At 34.9% G+C, this 18,687-nt stretch overlaps 1 protein-coding gene across 1 annotated transcript in view; it reads right to left on the minus strand.

Moving 5' to 3' along the window:
- The window catches only part of COL5A2 (collagen type V alpha 2 chain), a 145,173-nt gene that overhangs the window by 7,517 nt on the left and 118,969 nt on the right, over positions 1 to 18,687 (minus strand). The window contains exons 32-50 of the mRNA XM_081241910.1: positions 18,489 to 18,533; positions 18,070 to 18,168; positions 16,942 to 17,049; positions 16,611 to 16,664; positions 14,335 to 14,388; positions 14,068 to 14,121; positions 13,593 to 13,646; positions 13,065 to 13,172; positions 12,899 to 12,952; positions 12,306 to 12,359; positions 11,333 to 11,494; positions 10,565 to 10,672; positions 9,324 to 9,431; positions 7,840 to 7,893; positions 5,758 to 5,865; positions 5,172 to 5,225; positions 2,959 to 3,066; positions 2,509 to 2,562; positions 1,364 to 1,471 (exon numbers count right to left, since the gene is read on the minus strand). Of these exons, the coding sequence (XP_081098036.1) occupies positions 1,364 to 1,471; positions 2,509 to 2,562; positions 2,959 to 3,066; positions 5,172 to 5,225; positions 5,758 to 5,865; positions 7,840 to 7,893; positions 9,324 to 9,431; positions 10,565 to 10,672; positions 11,333 to 11,494; positions 12,306 to 12,359; positions 12,899 to 12,952; positions 13,065 to 13,172; positions 13,593 to 13,646; positions 14,068 to 14,121; positions 14,335 to 14,388; positions 16,611 to 16,664; positions 16,942 to 17,049; positions 18,070 to 18,168; positions 18,489 to 18,533 (1,548 nt within the window). The remainder of the gene's footprint in view (positions 1 to 1,363; positions 1,472 to 2,508; positions 2,563 to 2,958; positions 3,067 to 5,171; positions 5,226 to 5,757; positions 5,866 to 7,839; positions 7,894 to 9,323; positions 9,432 to 10,564; positions 10,673 to 11,332; positions 11,495 to 12,305; positions 12,360 to 12,898; positions 12,953 to 13,064; positions 13,173 to 13,592; positions 13,647 to 14,067; positions 14,122 to 14,334; positions 14,389 to 16,610; positions 16,665 to 16,941; positions 17,050 to 18,069; positions 18,169 to 18,488; positions 18,534 to 18,687) is intronic.

The raw sequence follows: 18,687 nt of genomic DNA on the forward strand, positions 1-18,687 counted from the left end.
TTTATGTGCATTAGTTAGTGTGTGGATCAAAATCCTCTCTATACTAAACAAAACTGGAGGAAGTTCTCTTTGCCCTTTTCATTAGCAAAAAATAGAGTTGTCTTACTTTTTTTTTTGCAAAACAAGAACTACTAGAGCAAAAGGGAGATAAGCACAAAAATTGGCAGAGGCTAGAAAAGTGGATCCTCTCTATTAATTTCCTTATGCATTTTCTCAAGGAAGAACTCAACAACTTCAGAGAATTAACCAACAACCTGAAGGTATGTGTGGTCCACATCTCTCGTGGGGAGTACAGTCCTGGCAGGCAGAAGGCTGGAGTTCTGTTACTGGCTCCGCCACTTGTTACATGGCTCTGGAAAGTTGCATCAACCTCTAGTGCAAACATTTCCTCACCGTCAAGAGACTGTTAAATCTGTGTGTGTGTGTGTGTTTTTTTCTTTAAGATCATATCATGATTCCATACATTCCTTTATGCTAATCTCAGGGGAGGAGATTTTTTTCTATCAAGGACCACTAAAACACAAGATGAAGTCAATCGAGAGCCACATAAGTCAGAGGTATTCCAATTCTGTGGCTGTTTTCCATTTAAAGATAGAGAAATAAACAAATAGAAAATATTCCTCTTGACCACAGGAAATGTAAAGCTATTCTTTCCATGTAATAAATAATAAATATTTGGCTTAATGGTATTGACAATAAAGAGCAGAGACAGAATAAGAAAAGGAAAATAAAACCAAAGAGGAAGAAACACGAGGGCAGGATGCATAAACTCATATACACACATGCACATATATACATGCAAGCATGGCAGATAGAGGAGACTGTTTCTCCAAGTTTGTCTTCTGAGAAGACAAAGTCTAACTAAAGCAATTTTTATAGCTTTACATAATCCTCAAGTCAATGCTACTGAAATATTTTATGAAAAGTTTTAATTGAAATCCTTTCTGAATTTCATTTTCAGTAAATAACTCTTTGATTTCATAGGCTTCACTTTCCAGCATTTTCATGAATGAATGCATTCATCAAATCTCACATTTAGTCTATATTGCCTTTTAAAGCAAAGCAACACTTCCATAACTCTAATAATAATACAGTCATAACTTACTATTTGCTTTCATTGATATCACATGAAGTCAAGGCCTAGGTAGCTTGGACTCTGATTTTATATACTCTGAATAATCTGTATTAAAATGTTTGAAATAGCTACTTATACAGACAAGCTCTTATGTGACTTTCAGACTTGTTTTCAGGGTTCCCTGAAGTCTTTTGTCCATCATGCTGAACAGACATTCCTTAGACAGAATCCAAGCTATGAGAATCAATAGAATCAATCAATCACTTGCATACAAATCTGTGATTTTACCTCAGGGCCTGCTTCTCCGACACTGCCTCGTACACCAGGAGGCCCGATGGGCCCAAGTGGCCCAGTGTTTCCTTCTTTACCTGAAGGACCAACTGGGCCTGGAGGACCCTGTAAGCAACAAAGACTGCATTTTAGATTCTAGGAAGAAAATCTTTACAATACCTTTCTCTGATCAAAGAACTATTTCTTTATGGAATTATCACAGTGATTTCTCATATTCGTTTTCCTAATGACTAATAAATGGAGTTCCAGCACTTTCTAATGTTTACTACTTCATCACACATGAATTTTCCACCATCCATGCAAGGTAAAAGACCAGTGTCAATTAAAAACGTTAATGGACTAGTCATCTACCTTTACTGGTAGGCAATGTTTCATCACATTTCATGTATTGTACACCTAACTAGAAATTCAATTAAGTAGGAGTAAGAAAATGACAGGAGTGTCTGATATAAATTAAATTTGTGCACCTATACCCCAGAATCTCATCACATCCTAGTAATTTTGATACTGTTCTCAATTTTATGTGTGATTTGTTTGCACTGTATTTAGCTACAGAAATACACTAAATACACTGTATTTAGATGCAGAAATTTTTTCTAATGATTTTCCTAAGTAATTATGTGTGTCAATTGTCTTATGGCATTAATGACCTATTAGAGGCAGCATTAATACTAATGTAGAATTTCTATAAGCTTCAAATATTGGTTTCATTTTATGATTTGCTTCCTAGTTAGCCTTATGCCAACCATTTCTGAGTAACTATTACAATTACTTAAAGGAAAAAAATAAATCCAGCTTCAAAATCTATCTCCACTTCATGGTAAATCCTATTATATCATTTCAAAGGGCACAATTAAATGGAAATTTCAATAAACACAGAGTAAGAAAATGAACTAACAGATGAGTATATCCACCCTAGGTAAGAGATTTTAATGTGGGCCCATGAAGTAATATGTCATATTTCAGGATATTTCTACTTAAAGGTAAATGTTGAATGGTTTGTCTCATATGTTTGCTGCCAGCTTCAGAGAACCTAGGCCAACTCCAACTTCAGTACCATGAAAATGATACTGAAGCACTAACAGTATGCCACCAGGAGCATTATTATTTACATCTGTAACTTATTAAGTTTTGTTACTTACTCTTGGGCCAAATGGTCCTGGGATTCCAGCACTGCCTTGTTCACCATTGGGACCCTTAGTAGGAAAAAATAATGATGCCAAAATATTTATATCCTACGTTTTACCATTCTTAGCTTTTTCAAATGTCCTGTCATTGACGTTAGCAACATAAACTACTTTCATAAAGTCATCAACCTCTATAATGTTTCATGAGTTGACCAATACTAAAGACAACTGTAGGAGTAATGGTGCATATATCCTTTTGCTTTATTTCTTTCCTACAAAATTACAGCAAATATGTGAACAATTATATTGGATAGCTAGGTAATTAGTTATTCATCGAGATATTCTTTGAAATGAAAATAAGATACAAAAAAACCCCCATCCATTTTATAGACAAATAAATGTTCATGTCAAGATACCTGTGTATTCTCACATACAGGGCAAATAATACTTAAAGGGATAACTTACAGGAGGTCCAGGAAGACCTTGAAGACCAGTAAAGCCTCTGTGACCCTTCTGACCTCGGTCACCTCGGTCTCCATGATCACCTTTGTCACCTCGAGGTCCTTGGGGTCCCTAGAAGTAGGGTCATAGCATGGATATTGCCTGTTGAGACTACAATTTTACTTTGTGCAATTGTATTTGCTACAATTTTGGGTACTGTACTTTATATGAACTAATATATTTACTTATCTAAATAGTATTAGACCTAGGAATTTCTGTCTATTTTTCTCAAGTAATGAAGGCAATCGTTAAAATCATAAGATATATGATAATGCTTTCCTAAAGATTCAGTTTTTTTATGTTTATCCTATATTCAGACTAAAATTAGGTATTTTAAAGTTTGATCTAGCCTATCTGAGATATTTTCCAAAGATTATATTTCACATATTTAGCTGATATCATTATGTAAAAATACTGCCACCATATATAGATTCTTTTAAATTAAAACGTGAGTTCTTATTTACTTATGTTACTTCTAAGAACAAAATGTTTATTAAATTTGCATATGCAGATAAACTAACTAGATATGAGCTGGGACTATGTTAAGAAATTGGCCATATTTGAAAGTTGCAGAGGGAGTAGATCTTAAAAGTTCTACCACAAGAAAATAAAATTTGCAACTATGTGGGATTATAGATGTTAATTAAACTTACTGTGGTAATCATTTCACAATACACACCTATATCAAATCATTATTACCTTAAACAAGTACAGTGTTATATGTCAATTACAGCTCAATAAAACTGGTGGAAAAATAAGAAATTGGCAAAAAACTTGTTTGAACAAATGAAAGAGGAATATAATCATCAAGCCACTCTCTTCTAAAGAAAACACAAAGAACTCTATGTTATCCTCATATCTGCAATATCTGTACCCAAATCAATCAACCCTGATCCTGAGAAACTAAAGAAAAAGCAATAGTTGAGAATCTAATTGTGGGACAGAAGCTACACCAAGAAGTGAAAATTATCTGATTAATCTTATCAGTCACAGACTTTTTCTTTGTTTATAAAAGTCTCGGGTAGTAAAAGGCAGCTCCAAGGGTCTATTGGCTCACAGTAAACTGACAAGTAACACAGGGTCACCTACTACAGGGAAAGCTTCTGTTGTCTTTAAAGTTTTTCTAAAAGAGAATTGAAATTCTATCAATCTGACTTTTGAGAATGGAAGATACGATCAAATAGACTGGCTATCAGTCTATTTTCCCTTATTAGTTTTTTGTTCTTTGTTTGGTTCTTATTTTTTAAATTGGATATCCTAATTGTCAAACAGTACGAGAATCTTTTTTATAATAAAAACAAGACTAGACCTCAGTAACTTTTACATATTGTATTAAACAATATAAATTTAAATACTAAAATCAGTTTGAATGTTTTTATAATGTCAGAAAGGTTATTTTATTTTAGGGATGTCCCCAAATTTCACAATTAAAATAAACTAAACCAGAAAGCATCTATTTAAATTATTAACTAGAGTTCATTTAATCATGGAAAACAAATTGTAACTGGTTAGAAAACCATTCACTTAACATGCCATGTAACTATAAAATCTTCTCTAGCCTAGCTCAAATCAAAGCTGAGAATGATGATTTAATAATAGGTCATAATTTTAAGGCTATAATTGTTCTTCATGAATATAGATATTTATATTGAATACAGATATTGATTTATATAATGGATGTGAAAGAACCATGACCCATTAGACTGCCCATAAGAGATGATTCACTCATGATAAGACATCAATATAATAATCATTAACCTCGAAGCAATTGCAAAGAGCAAAAAAATCAGAACATGGGCAGGGCAGTCTAGTTGAAAATAAAATATATTTGAATAGTACTTTTCAAGTTTACAAAGAGCTTTCAAACCCATTTTTCTATGTAATTTTTAGAAAATCTCAGAGAATGGCACTATTTCTCCTGTTATTTTGGGAGAAAATTGTGACTTTAAAAGTCTTAATTGATGATTGAAATAATTTGTAGTTAAATTCAGAGGAGCTATATTAACATTATAAAAACAAATATAAACTCCTGGGTATCATTTTAAATCAACATTTTGTTCAAAGCTTGAAGAATTTGGTAATTTTCACTAATGAGTCTTAAATTGTACTTCTTCTTTGGGAGTATATTTTACGTAAGAAGACATATATTTTTAAAAAAACAACAACAGAGAACTTACAAGTAAGCCACGTTTCCCAGCTCGACCAGGTGGTCCAATAGGACCCCGAGAACCCTAGAAGACATTTTCACAGATATTAATACAAAAATATGGATGTATTACATAGACATAGAATTCAAGAATATATGTTTGTAGTTGAATACTTATATATGTGTACGTGTGTATCTAAGTGTATAGTTCTATGGCTAATTAATTAACACCAGGCTGAAGTCCCTAGGTATAAGAATGTGCTCACTATAACCCCAATGACATTTCTATAGTCAATTTTATCAATGGTCTTCACTGAATGAAGATCACCTTAGTTGTTTACATAAGACATTACTTGCTTAAATTTAACATGATACATCCTTATTACATTTCCTGTAAACAACATTTTTAGATGATGAAAGTCAAAGCATCAGGATTTTTGAATACCTATTAGAAATCAAATTTTTAAGACTAAAAAAATTAATTCCTAATTGACTGTTTATCATTCTTTGTTTAGAGTCCTTAACCAAACACACGTCATTGAAGGCAGGCATATATGTAGCTCATAATAGAGTATGTTGATGTTTATAACTGTCAGTGTGAAACTGACTCTCCTTACCGGATCTCCTCTTTGTCCTGCATCTCCTGGGGAACCAACCGGACCGGGAGTTCCAGGGGCACCCTGAGAGCCTGGCAGACCTGCAGGCCCAGGGTCTCCACGATCACCCTGACAAGAAAACCATGATATTATCTTTTTAATATTAATTCTAAAACAGCCGTATTCTATATGCTCATGCTATTCATGAGAAGGAAAAATATAACTTTTTAAAACATATTTATTATTTTATTAATATTTTACTTAAATATTTTAACTATATTTGCTTATTAATAAATCAAACTGAAAAGAATGAGATATTTTCCCCCAATTTCATCCCTCCCCTTACTCTCACCCTAATATTCCCATAGTCAAGATTGCTGGACTATAGGAGTGGTCACCTCCAGAATTCAGCATGTTTCTTAGACCAATAAGCCTTCCAACTGGGGTATCCATGCACTTGGTATAAACAAAAACTTTCCAAAGAGTGTAAAAACAGGGAAAATTCTAAGGAAACCACTTTCCAGATTTTCAACTTCATATGTGTTCTTTCAGAAAACTGACTTGGAGAATCCTTCCCTACTTCCTCTTTAAGAATCACCCTTCTCCCATTTTATGAAATAAAAGCAGATATCATACAATCCACAATCTTATTATGCTGCAGTGCTTCGAAGAATAAACACCACTGGGCATCAAACTAAGGGACTTTTCCAGAATGCACAGTTCACTTAAGAATAAAGCAAAGAGGTATTCGGAAGGAAAGAGGCGGCTCCTTATTTTACCCAGATGACCCCATTATGACAAGGCTCCAAATCTTACTTGTCTCTAAGTCAGAGATGAGATTATTGTTACATGAACGTGTATTAATATAATTATTTGACTTGAGAAACGGAGTCAGACCTTTTTTCTGACAGAAGTTAAGTCTTATTTGACTGATTAGTTTGGCAACCAGGATAAACTCTGGCAATTAGGTTAGAGAATTGATACATAATACATTGAATCAGCTGAATTGGCAACTCCAAGATTTTGAAAAAAATATATGGAAAGCACATGTACATTTAGAATTTACCAAGAATTACCTCCTTTGCAACAATTAAAACTTGTGATTAAAATAAAATGTGATGGCAACTTAAATTATGCATAGGGGTTCATAGATTTTCAAAATTATATCAGGGGTACATCAGCAAAATCTTTGAAGACTACCACACTGGACAATATATTACCGAGGGAAAAACCCAGATGCCAAGAGAGTTTGCATTCCTTGGCTTTACGGTAGATGGAAGGGAGTGGCCTTACCCCAAGATTCCTCAAAACTTTCTTCCCCTATCTTTGAGTGCCTACTAGATACTTTAAACAAGTTATCTGAAACACAAATGCCCAGTGGTATAGGTATTAATCATATTTAAAGTATTTGAAAATTGAGGTTCAGAAAATATGTTCAAGATCACATAGTTAGTTACTTAAAGAATCAAGATTCCAATCCAGGTCTCTCTGGTTTCAAAGCCCATTCTGCTACATGATGAGCTCCCGGAGTGGAAAGAGCCTCTGCATCATAATAGACATTAGGGAGGGTTTGGGGTTTTGCCTTCCATTTACTACTATGTAGTCTGAGACAACTGTGTGACTGCCCAAAGGGACTGGAGTTTCAGATAAAGTTGGGGATATTTTCAGTTCAGCATATGTCTAATTTAAAAACACATCATGAAATATACAATATTTAGAAAGACATGGTTTATTTCCTCATGGGGCATTCACTTTAGGAGGTGAGTAGAGAAATTTAGATGTCACACAGCTCTATTTGTGCTGCCATACTTTTGTGAATGAGTTTGAAATTTAGACTACTTCATATGTATCCTCATCCAAAGCCTTCATGGTGCACCTTTTCCTACTGTTAATTAAAAAAATGCCATCTCACTTGGCTGTGTATTCAAACTTTCATTTATAAGATCTACTCAAATTATGACATTACAAAAGGGATTGTTACAATCAGAAATTTCAAGGCTGCATTGGAGCTATGAGAAGAAGGAGTAGCTTTTTCTGTTTAGTATTACAAAGATTTCAAATTTACATTACTCCAGATTGTTTAATCAGTGAAATTGCCCTTACACGTTCTCCAACAGCACCATCCCGTCCTGGAGTACCATCATTACCAGCTGGACCCTATAAAGAATCATATATGAAAAATGAATTAGCTGAGTAATAAAAAATCACATTCCAATTGCCAGAAAAATTACAGCATGTTTTCCACCTCTCTTCCATATTATAAATTAGCATTTATGGAAATTTCAGTAGAAGAAAGTCTTCTGCCATCTTTCTATTACTTTGATTTGCCTCTAAAATTATTAACACATTCTTACATTTTTGGTGCCAACTTTAAATGCAGTTTTGTTCAAGACACTATTTTCCACTTACAATTCAGTGCTTATAAAGTGCAATGTTATTTCCTTTCCCCACATACATATTTCATATTCACGTATTAAGAATGCCCAGTTATTCACTATAGCAGCTCAGCTTTAAAAATGTCCTGGCATTTGCTACAAATTTGGGCTCTTCAATGTTTGGTGTGAAACAGTACTAAATCTATGCTCAGGTTGGCTTAATCAACCTCTTCAATGGTGGGCCCAGAAGAGGTGCCACCAGATGGAGAAGCTCCACCACCAGAGAAGCCCCCAGACATTCCTCCTGGTGTGCCTCCTGCACTAAGTCTAAATTCTTCATTTCTATTTTTTATTTTTAAAAAAGAAAAAGTATTCAAATTCTTCTAAATAAATAGACAACAATTACATTCCCGGTATCTTATGTTTTGTTTATATTATCAGTGAATGGTTTTCCTCACATTTACTTACCCAAATAATATCCTTAAAGTTTAAAGTAAAATAACTGTGTTTAGATATTAAATTACTTTTAAAAATATATAGTCTTCTTTTCCTATTTTATTTTGATTTTTTTCAGAACTATATTTTTACCATTTGAGCAAAAATTGCTTTGAAAGGCATTGATTGTTTCTTTCAAGAAAATGTGACACTAAATGTTTGGCGATTTACTCATTAAAGCACTGAACAGAGGAAATTCCAACCTATAACTTCTCAAATCACCCTTCAAAAGCTGATTTCCTCTCAAAAGAGACTAAGGGAACATGATCTCCATAATGTAACTTTATAGGGATATGTAAGTCAAAGCATCTCTACTTACTTTGCCCTCTTCACAAGCTGTAACAATCATATTAATCCTATCACCATAAAACTTGGCAATTTTGACAAATATGCCATTACAGAATGAAATACTAATAAGAGAAAAGGTAAATGGTTGTGTCCTTTCACCTTCAAAATCATTTGGCAACAAAATAGATCAACTAAAATACTTGGCTCCAGACTAGATGAAAGTCAGTGCAAGACACAAATCTTACTACTTTTTCTTATGTCATCATTTAGTCAACTCTCTAGGCAAGAAGACATCAAGAAACATCACTAGGAAACTTCCTTCAGGTCAAACGTACAATTTCTAAATTTCTAAATTGACTTCTAAATTTAAAAAATGTCCCCGGAACACCCAGATGAGGAGGGGAGAGGGATTTTCACTGTAGTACTCACTTCAGGTCCTGGTTCTCCCACAGGGCCATTTGAGCCTGGGGGCCCCACTGGTCCAGGCGGTCCTTTATCTCCCGGTGCACCAGTTGGTCCTACTTTTCCTGGTGTGCCCTGAAATAAAAGTACAAATATGTCCACCACTTCTGAAGAAGTTTAAGGAGGCCAGTTCACATAAAGGCTACATTTATTCAAATGGCACCCCAGTCCCTCCTTCTATAGTAATAATTGTCCATTATCCCACAACACTCATGTCACTGTAGTGCCTTCCCAGAGGCATGCGCACTTCTTATCACACTCATCCTGACATATCAAAGGGAATAAAAAGTATCCTTTGCACCAAGTCAGGCTCATTTTGGTTTCTAATCTGATGTATCATTGTCATTTCTGGATGCCCTTCTTGAATCTGTGTCACTAGTAAGATTTGCTCATCCTTATTCATTTCTGCTTTGTCTGCTCACTTTACTTCTATATCCTGGCACTTTGGTCTCAGTATTGGGAGATTTTACTTCCAGTTTCCTTGGCTCACTCCTGAACAATAAGACAGTCCTTAACTCACGGTTTTCTGGTTTCACATCTCCACCCACATGTCCCCAGTTCCAAGGTCCCAGCAGTAAATCTCTCTGTCTACATTCCATATAAAAACACCATTTTTTTCTCAAGCATGTAAACTTTCAGCAGTAAAATTTAGTCTCTTCAAAGCTAATAGTGAGTTAAACTTTTATCCATACTCCAGGGAATATGAGATTCTTAGCACCCTCCAGGAAACAGGAGATTACGTTCAGAATCCTTCTTTATTGTTCACCCCACTTTCACCTCCAATATTACTTTAGCTCAACTACTTCTTCCCTTTGATGGTTTATGAACACTTACCCTCTCAACTGTGAAATATGAGTGTTTCTGTTAGGCATGTTTATTTAAAAAGAGGCTACCTACTCACCAGGAGATTATCCCCCTTCTCTAGCTCCATGGATATTTTTAATCTTTGAAGAAAGATTTAGAGTCACCAAAAATCTATATCCTTATTTGTCTACTTCTCTAGTCCCAGGGTTAAATAACTATATTTTCCAAAGACTTTCTAAGGTCCTTAAGAATTTGACATTTAAAGTCAAAAGGTTTTTAAGATACTCAGAATCTGTGTCTAAAAAAGACTTCAAATCTATTAAGAAAAAAAAAAAGATAAAATTTCCCTTCACAAATTTTATTGCGTATAATCAGATGAAATATAGACCAGCGCAGCTACTCACTGCTGGGCCTGGAAGGCCGGGCATCCCTCGCTCTCCACGCTGCCCCGGCATGCCGACGATTCCTCTTTGCCCAGTAGTTCCAGCTGGACCAGGGGGACCATCTGGACCCTGATTTTGAGGACAAACTATAATGAGAAATTCTCCAGGGAAAACTATATGCAAGCACTTTACAATAGATCACAGCTTTACAGGTTTTTGGTATGAGAAAAAGTTCTCTGTTCCATTAAACCATACTATGAGTGAGTAGTCAAAATGTGTAATCCACACGGAGCCTCTAACATTATTTAAAGGTGAGAATGGCTCATTTAGTTGGAAAGGAACTTGAAGATTAATGTGAATATTAGTAGAATAAAAGAGGTAATTATTCAGGCAAATATTTTTCCTCTTTTTAAAATGACAAGAAAAATTTTAAAACAAAGAAATGGGGCTATATCTAAACATATTAATGTTGAGGCATTTAGATATTAAATAAAATAGTTTGGTTTAAAAAAAGGTTCTTCATTCAATACAGATATTTAACAAAAAAATATTTCCTTGTTTAGTTTCTGAACACCATATCCATGACTATTATATTTTTATATCTGTACATATACTTTTCCTAGAGCAGAGACTTATAAATTAAAAACCTATAGGCCATAATGCATTTAAAGGATTATGAAAGTGCTCAGGATAATATATAAACAGTTTCTCTGTGGCAGTAATTCTTATGAATTTTTACTAGTAAATATCTCAGTTAGAGGTGGTCTAGAACAAAGATTCCAAACTTACAGGTTGCCCATCTTCTCCTGGGTCCCCTTTGTCTCCTGGGCCACCAGGGGAGCCAGCTGGTCCTCGATCTCCTACTCGTCCGTGAGAGCCGGGGTCCCCAGGAAGACCGGGAGGTCCTTCCTTTCCAGGCTCCCCTAAGGGCCCTGCAGGTCCTGGAGCTCCCTAGTACAACATAGAAAGAGACCCAGGAGGGCAAAGTGGAAGCCACATTAGAAGACCTAATGTGATGGTCTCTGCCTCAGAGGCAGATTCCCAAGCCTCACAGGTCCATTTTCCTGTTAGATGATCACTCAGTGGATTTAAATAAAAATAAAAAACACAGCTGCCACACAGCTGATTCATTTCCCAGAGGAAAATCTAAATTATTTGCAGACAATTACCTTTTAGTCATTATTAAAAGTGTGCTGACAATATTGAAAAATCAACTATACTTCAATTAAAAAATAAATAAAAGTAAAGTGATTTGGAATTGCAAAAAAAAAAGTGTGTTGAAGTTAACTTGAATTTTCAAACTCCATAAGGCTCTGCCCCAACAATGAATACATAATATTGATATTTTATTGTCTGACCTGATCTTATAATGAAAGAATAACTTTTATTAAAGATAATTTCAGAGATTCTTCCTAACTGAAAGAAATGATTATTAGCACACAATACTGTTACTATTTAGTACCCAAATGAAGTAACGGTCAAACACTGGGGCTTAAAAGGATTTGCAAATAAGCTCCTCGAGGAAACACTGGATGATTCAAGAAGGATTTGCTTGACAGCATACCACTATGAATTACTGGGACAAGAGTTGTCAACGTGGGATAACAACTAATTAAGGGATTAAACAAAAGAACAAATAATAACTCAATTAAATATATATGTATATCATTATAATATGTAAATATGTATGTGTTTGTGTGTATTTTTATGTGTATGTAAAATTACTCCACTATCAATGATTTCAATTACTGAATCGACTTACAGTAGGACCTGGAGGTCCAACTCTGCCGGCAGAACCAGGAAATCCTGTAGCACCCTAGAAATATAATATCATAGAAGCAATTTTAAAATAAAAATTAATTCTATATACTTTCTAGGGATTATTGATTCTACAGGGATACTTAGGCCTTTATATTCCTCTCGTTATGACCAATATATATTTTTTCTTGTATCCTACGTTTTTGGGAATGGATCTGGATTAACTGGTAGGAAGGATACTATTTTTCTCTTTCCACTTTCCATTTCTCTTGAATACATACAAGTATACTGAAGGCAAGGGCTAGAATCACATTAATATTTTATATAACAGAATTATACAAAGTGCTTTGACATTATTCATTCCCTCTTCCATAGGTAATATATTATTTATGTTACATATGAGGCAGCTGGGTCTCCAAGATCAAAACACTAATTTTAACCCAGATCTGCATCAAAGTTAAGCGCTCTTTCCACTACTGTATAGTTATACAACTAAACATTTGTTGTTACAGGTTCAAATGAACTTTAAAATGGCTATAAAGGAATAGGTATCTGTGACTAGCTGTGTGTAATTCCCAGAGCTTCAAACCAACTTACAGGTGGACCCTGAGTTCCTCGACCACCTTTTAGTCCAGGAACGCCATTAGGACCCTACATAGAACGAAACAAACAAAAGATCGTTATAGGATAGAAAGATGGTCTAAACACAAGATCAAACAGTGGGCACTGGACTCAAGTTGTGTCTTTTTTATTTGAAACTTACATGAGGGCCTGGGGATCCTGCTAGACCTTGTGGTCCAGGAGAGCCAGCGTCGCCCTTCTGTCCTGGCTCTCCAGGTTCACCTTTTACTCCAGGCTGCCCATCAGGACCCTACATTAATTGAACAAATAAGCAATTGATTAAAACACTTATAGACATATTATTTCATGATAATTATTCCTAACATATCATTTATTCATATATGGTATAACAGTGCTTTGAAATCAGTATAAAAGCATAGAAGGAAAAAAAACGCCCTGATAAGATCTTTGAAGACAGTCTGAAAAAATGTTACACCACCACATTTTTATTATAACAAATAAGTATATAACTCAATATAATGCAAATTCAACCATTTTGGGGCCAGTTCGTGAAAAAATGTATTGAAAATGAGAATATTGCCTAGAAAACTATAAGTTTTCCAGAATCTTGAATATACCTTCAAAACACATGACAACGATAAGTAATTAAGTTCATTGCTGTAACAAGAGGAATGTTCGTTTGTAAATTAGGGATATTTGAAAATCATACCTGGGGTCCAGCAAAACCAACGGCTCCAGTTGGGCCATTTTCACCACGAGAACCCTAGAAGACAAACATTACTGTAGCTTTCACACATGATTCTAAATAGGAACAGTATTTTAAAATGCAATTATATAAATTTGTAGTGTCTTGAAATGTACATATAGAGAAAGTAGACATATTGCTTAAGGAGGACTCTTAAGCGTGATATAAAGATAAGGGTCATAGAAGAAATTTTCCAAGGCCCAAAGTCTCAAAGAAGCTTCTAATTACTTAGTAAACAAGCTGCCTACCTAGATTTAATAGATTGTATAGAAATAATGCAATAATTTTTTTAAGTTTAATGAGAATAGTAAAAGGTGAAAACCAGGAAGTTAAAAGTAACCTAATCCAACAGGCATGGTTTTATACATATCAAGGAAAAAGAATGAATCATTTTACTGCTCAAGCTCATACTAAGGAACATCAAAATACTGTCACTTACAGGATTCCCACGGGAGCCAGGTGGACCAACTAAACCTCGAGGGCCAGGTTCTCCCTAGAAAGCAGATTTTAGATTGTTATTGTCCAAAGCAGTGGCAAAACAGTACAACTGTAGGATTTGGGCCCTATGTGTAGGGAGGATGGGAGGAGAACTCTGAGATGAGCTAGTCCAACTGTCAAATTTTATGAAAGAGAAAACATTATGAAAAAGATCCAGCATTCAAATCTCAGGATTTTAAGTCCACAAAATAACAACTTGTGACATTACCTTTTCTCCAGTAGGACCTGCAGGACCGGAAGGACCCAAGGGACCCGGAAGACCCTGTCAATTAACATAACATAGGCATACTGAGGAAAAGAATGCACAGAAATCTCCATGTTTAAACAAACTAACAAAGAAGGGACTATTTTGTTACAGCTGACTGCTTTTGTAAAACATTACCTATAATAAATGATATAACTAGATTCTCAATATTTTATATAGTCTAAAACAATTTCCAATGGATCTTCTCCACAAAACGTTTTAATCTCTTTCATCCAACTCAACTCCTCCATATATAACACCGTCTTCAAACATTAGTATGAAATTAGTGCTACCCTTCGACAGTGTTTCTGTGTCTCTTAGCTTATTTAATTTTGCTAATACCTATTTGAACTGTGACAGTAGATTGAAGAGGCTTTTCTTCTTTTGTATAGAATACTATCTTCTTAAATTATACTAGTGAAATATCACTCCTTTGTTGTTTTTAAAAAGTGAAATTCTACTAAAGCACTCAGTTTTCCACATTCCCTTGAGATGAAAAGGAGTTGCACTACCCTGCTACACTGAAGATGATGGTGCTCTCTGGCTCAGAATGTAGGGCGCTACCACATGGGGTTTTCTTGACATGCGGTTACAATCTTTAAACTGCTGCACTGTATTGGAATCCTTCCTAAGACAGGTTTTCTCTCTGATATTTGTGTATTGCCTCTTCACAAGCTGCCCAGATATCCTTTTGTCATTTAATTTTTGTATGCATTACTGCAGAAATTTAAGGAACAAAATGACTTTTTAATTTTATATCTGTGACAAGAACATGAGAAAACTGTGATCTTAAATTCTCTAGATCTATAATGAAACAATGTTCTGCCATCCATTTACCTAATATACTTCCTTAAAGGATTTGATTAAATATAAAGGTGACTTCATTACATTCACATTTTTTTCATACAGAATAAAAGTGATTCCTTTTTTTTCCTTTACCATGAGATTACAGCAAATGTTCTGCCCTGCTTCTTCCCTAAAATAACATATTTCCCTCACTAAAAATGAAGCAGTCATTGCTTAAATCTTGATCCTACTGCATTGCATTTTCATAGTTCAAAAGAACAATAGATATGTATTTCAGCTTTCTCCTTAAAATAAACTGTCAATGCATCTCTCCTTCAAACAGCACTTCACTACTTACCGTGCACTCCAGACCAACCATGATGTGAAATACAAAAAATAAACCGGATTTACTTAGACCACTTTTTGAAATATTAAATGAAATATTAGATTTAATTAAAAGGCAAGAGATATTTTGAGTTCATAATTTGCTAAACTGTTTCACCCTTAATTAGCTTTCCAGAAAAAGAAAAAAGGGATAATTATCCCTAAGGCTAAAACTTTTCTATAATTTACTTTATTTTTTTAATCAAAAGTTAATATAATCAATGTATTAACAGTTGCTCAATGGACAGAATCAAAATATTAACAGTGGTTCAGTGTCATCTCTCTTTTTTTTTTTTTTTGTGGAATGCGGGCCTCTCACTGTTGTGGCCTCTCCCGTTGCGGAGCACAGGCTCTGGACGCTCAGGCTCAGCGGCCATGGCTCACGGGCCCAGCCGCTCCATGGCATGTGGGATCTTCCCGGACCGGGACACGAACCCGTGTCCCCTGCATCGGCAGGCGGACCCTCAACCACTGCGCCACCAGGGAAGCCCAAATACATTCTATTTTTAAGGACATAAAGTTTGTTAAATGTCAATTTCTGGAAGGATATTAAACAATCCTTCTTTACATTTCACTTATTCAGCCTCTTTATCAATGAAAGCATTAATGATGATTCATCATGCAGTAATTTTCTCAGCCCTAACATCTAGTATATTGAGAAACATTTGTCACACCTTTGGCTACTCTGTAAAACTCTACTTGCCTGCACTGGAATGAGGTCTAAGGCAACTCATTAGAGCAGCATTTTAATAAAAATAAACATTGCCTATGAAATAAAAAGATAATAAAGATAAAGAGGGCCCCACCGCTTAAAGCACCAATCTGATATGCACAATAAAAATGTGTCTTACTTCATTCTCTCAATAATGACTATTTTTTGGCTTGTTCTAATTCAAGGTAAGCAAGATGAATATCTGTGGTCCATCAGTGTCAAATCTCAGATCTCATCATTCTCCTAATCCTGACAACCATGGAAACATGAACGTTATTTTAAAAAGTTCAGGCAAATTCATATGATAGGGATGATGCTGATTCCTAGCCCAGCTGCTGAAAGGAATGATTTCACTTACTCTTGCTCCATCATTTCCAGCTGTGCCTTCAGAACCTTTCTCTCCTATGCCACCCTGGGAAAACATACAAAACACCATTTAATCATTTAATTGTCTTTTTCCTACACTTGCATGGAAGCTTCATGAGAGCAGGGACTTCTCTCTAATGTTCACAGCTGTATCCCCTTGAGCCTAGACCAATGCCTGGGACTGAACATTTTCTAAGGACACATATACTGAAAGAATGAATGAATGAATGGCTTGTGACTTAGGGTGGTAGAAGTAAAAGTCTGCCCAGGAAATCGTTATCAGTAGAAAGTGTAAATGGATGAACTAAACAAACCAAACTTACTCTGTCACCCTTGGGGCCAGGAGTTCCTGCAATTCCTCTTTCTCCCGGCATACCTTGAAGACCTGGTGGGCCTGTATCTCCAGGGGTCCCAGTTGGTCCTGGACTGCCCTGAAATGAACCAACAATAAGTAAGCTCACCTATATATTAAGGTTGAAACTATATGAAATTCCTGTTTGGGTAAATCAAAAATAGTAGAATCTTGGCAATTTCATGTGGTTCAACCTAGTGCTTATATGTTTCATCTGGGAAAATTGACTCTGAGTTCATTTTTTAAAAAATCAGATCTTGCTGTTTTGATTGTTGGTTTGTTTTCAACATTCTCTTTGGAGAAATTGGGTACCAATTCAAATAAAAATGATAGAATTGCCTTTTTATTTTCTTTTATTGGCAACATCATAGGAATTCTAATAAAAAAAGAAGACATCACAATCACATTTAGAGAGTATTCCATTCTCTCTCTAAAGAACCCATGATATGAAGCTGGTTTTCAGGCTCATTCAGTAATTAAATTGAAGCAGATCTTCTTCAATCACTCTGGCCTTTGAAAGTGATAAGGGATCTAATATTATATGATCATGAAAAATTCTACTTCAGTTGTTTGCACTGAAGTTGGCCACACAGTCTTCTACCAATTTTAAAACAGCACCCAAAAGGAAATGGTACTGATTTTTGCCTTATAATGTATTGTACTTTCGGATTTCAAAAATGACATACTTTCATATATTAAGTAAGCAGAACTGTAGAAACTGAGATAAGGAAAATGGAGCATATGATTAGGAAGACATCCTAATAAATTATGCAATTTTTGATTTATTGCCTCTGCTTATTAATAGATGTCATTAATAAAAGTTATATAAATATTAGAAACAGGTTTGTATATGAGAATGTATCACTACTTTATGTAGTGATCAAAAATCTCATCAAAGAAGAGATTCTTTTTTAGCTGACACTTTAGTGCCAAAGAAAAGCCAAGTAGGTGCTCATTAAATATTTGTTGAAGAAATTATATAATCAAATATTTTGTAAAAACAAGACAAATAAATAATAATAAATCCTAGCACCATTATGTGTTTATTGAGCAGTAATTTTAGACCATTTTAAACTACTGAGCTCACTACCATACTTACTTTTGGACCATCAGGACCGTGTCCTCCAGCCATTCCCTTCTCACCAGGAAGTCCGTTTATTCCTGGTTCTCCTCTTTCCCCTGGATTTCCTCGTTCTCCCTACACAACATAGGAATGTCAAACAGTCTCAGTGCTTGATCTGAAAATGGGTTAAAAGTGTTCCTGGAAATGTGAAAAATGACTTCTACTGGGGAAAAATTTAGAAATGAGCAACTATGAAGACTCAGTTTTCTAATTTAATAAGAAATGAACTTGAAGTAAGCATATACTAGTTTCACAGCACAAAATATTTCTCATAAGATTGATTTTCATTAAGTAAAAAACTGTAACAATTAAAGCCCAGTTTCAGATAAAAGATGCTTTTTCAAACTGAAGCCAATGGACACAAAGTTAATCATGAAGAAGAAGAAAATACTTACTCTAGGTCCTAAAGGGCCAACTGCTCCGGGATCTCCAGGAACTCCCTATAAAATAGATTTTTTTTTAATGAAAAACTTTCAGTTGAACTTTAGGTATTTATTAGAAATCTTTCCAGATCATATACCTAATTTCTTCTAACATACTATTAGAAGTCTGACTAAGCCCATAATATCGAAGAAAGAAAAATGTGTACAATTT

The sequence above is a fragment of the Mesoplodon bidens genome, assembly GCF_964165515.1.
Source record: "Mesoplodon bidens genome assembly, chromosome: 8".
Classification (NCBI taxonomy): Eukaryota; Metazoa; Chordata; class Mammalia; order Artiodactyla; family Ziphiidae; genus Mesoplodon; species Mesoplodon bidens.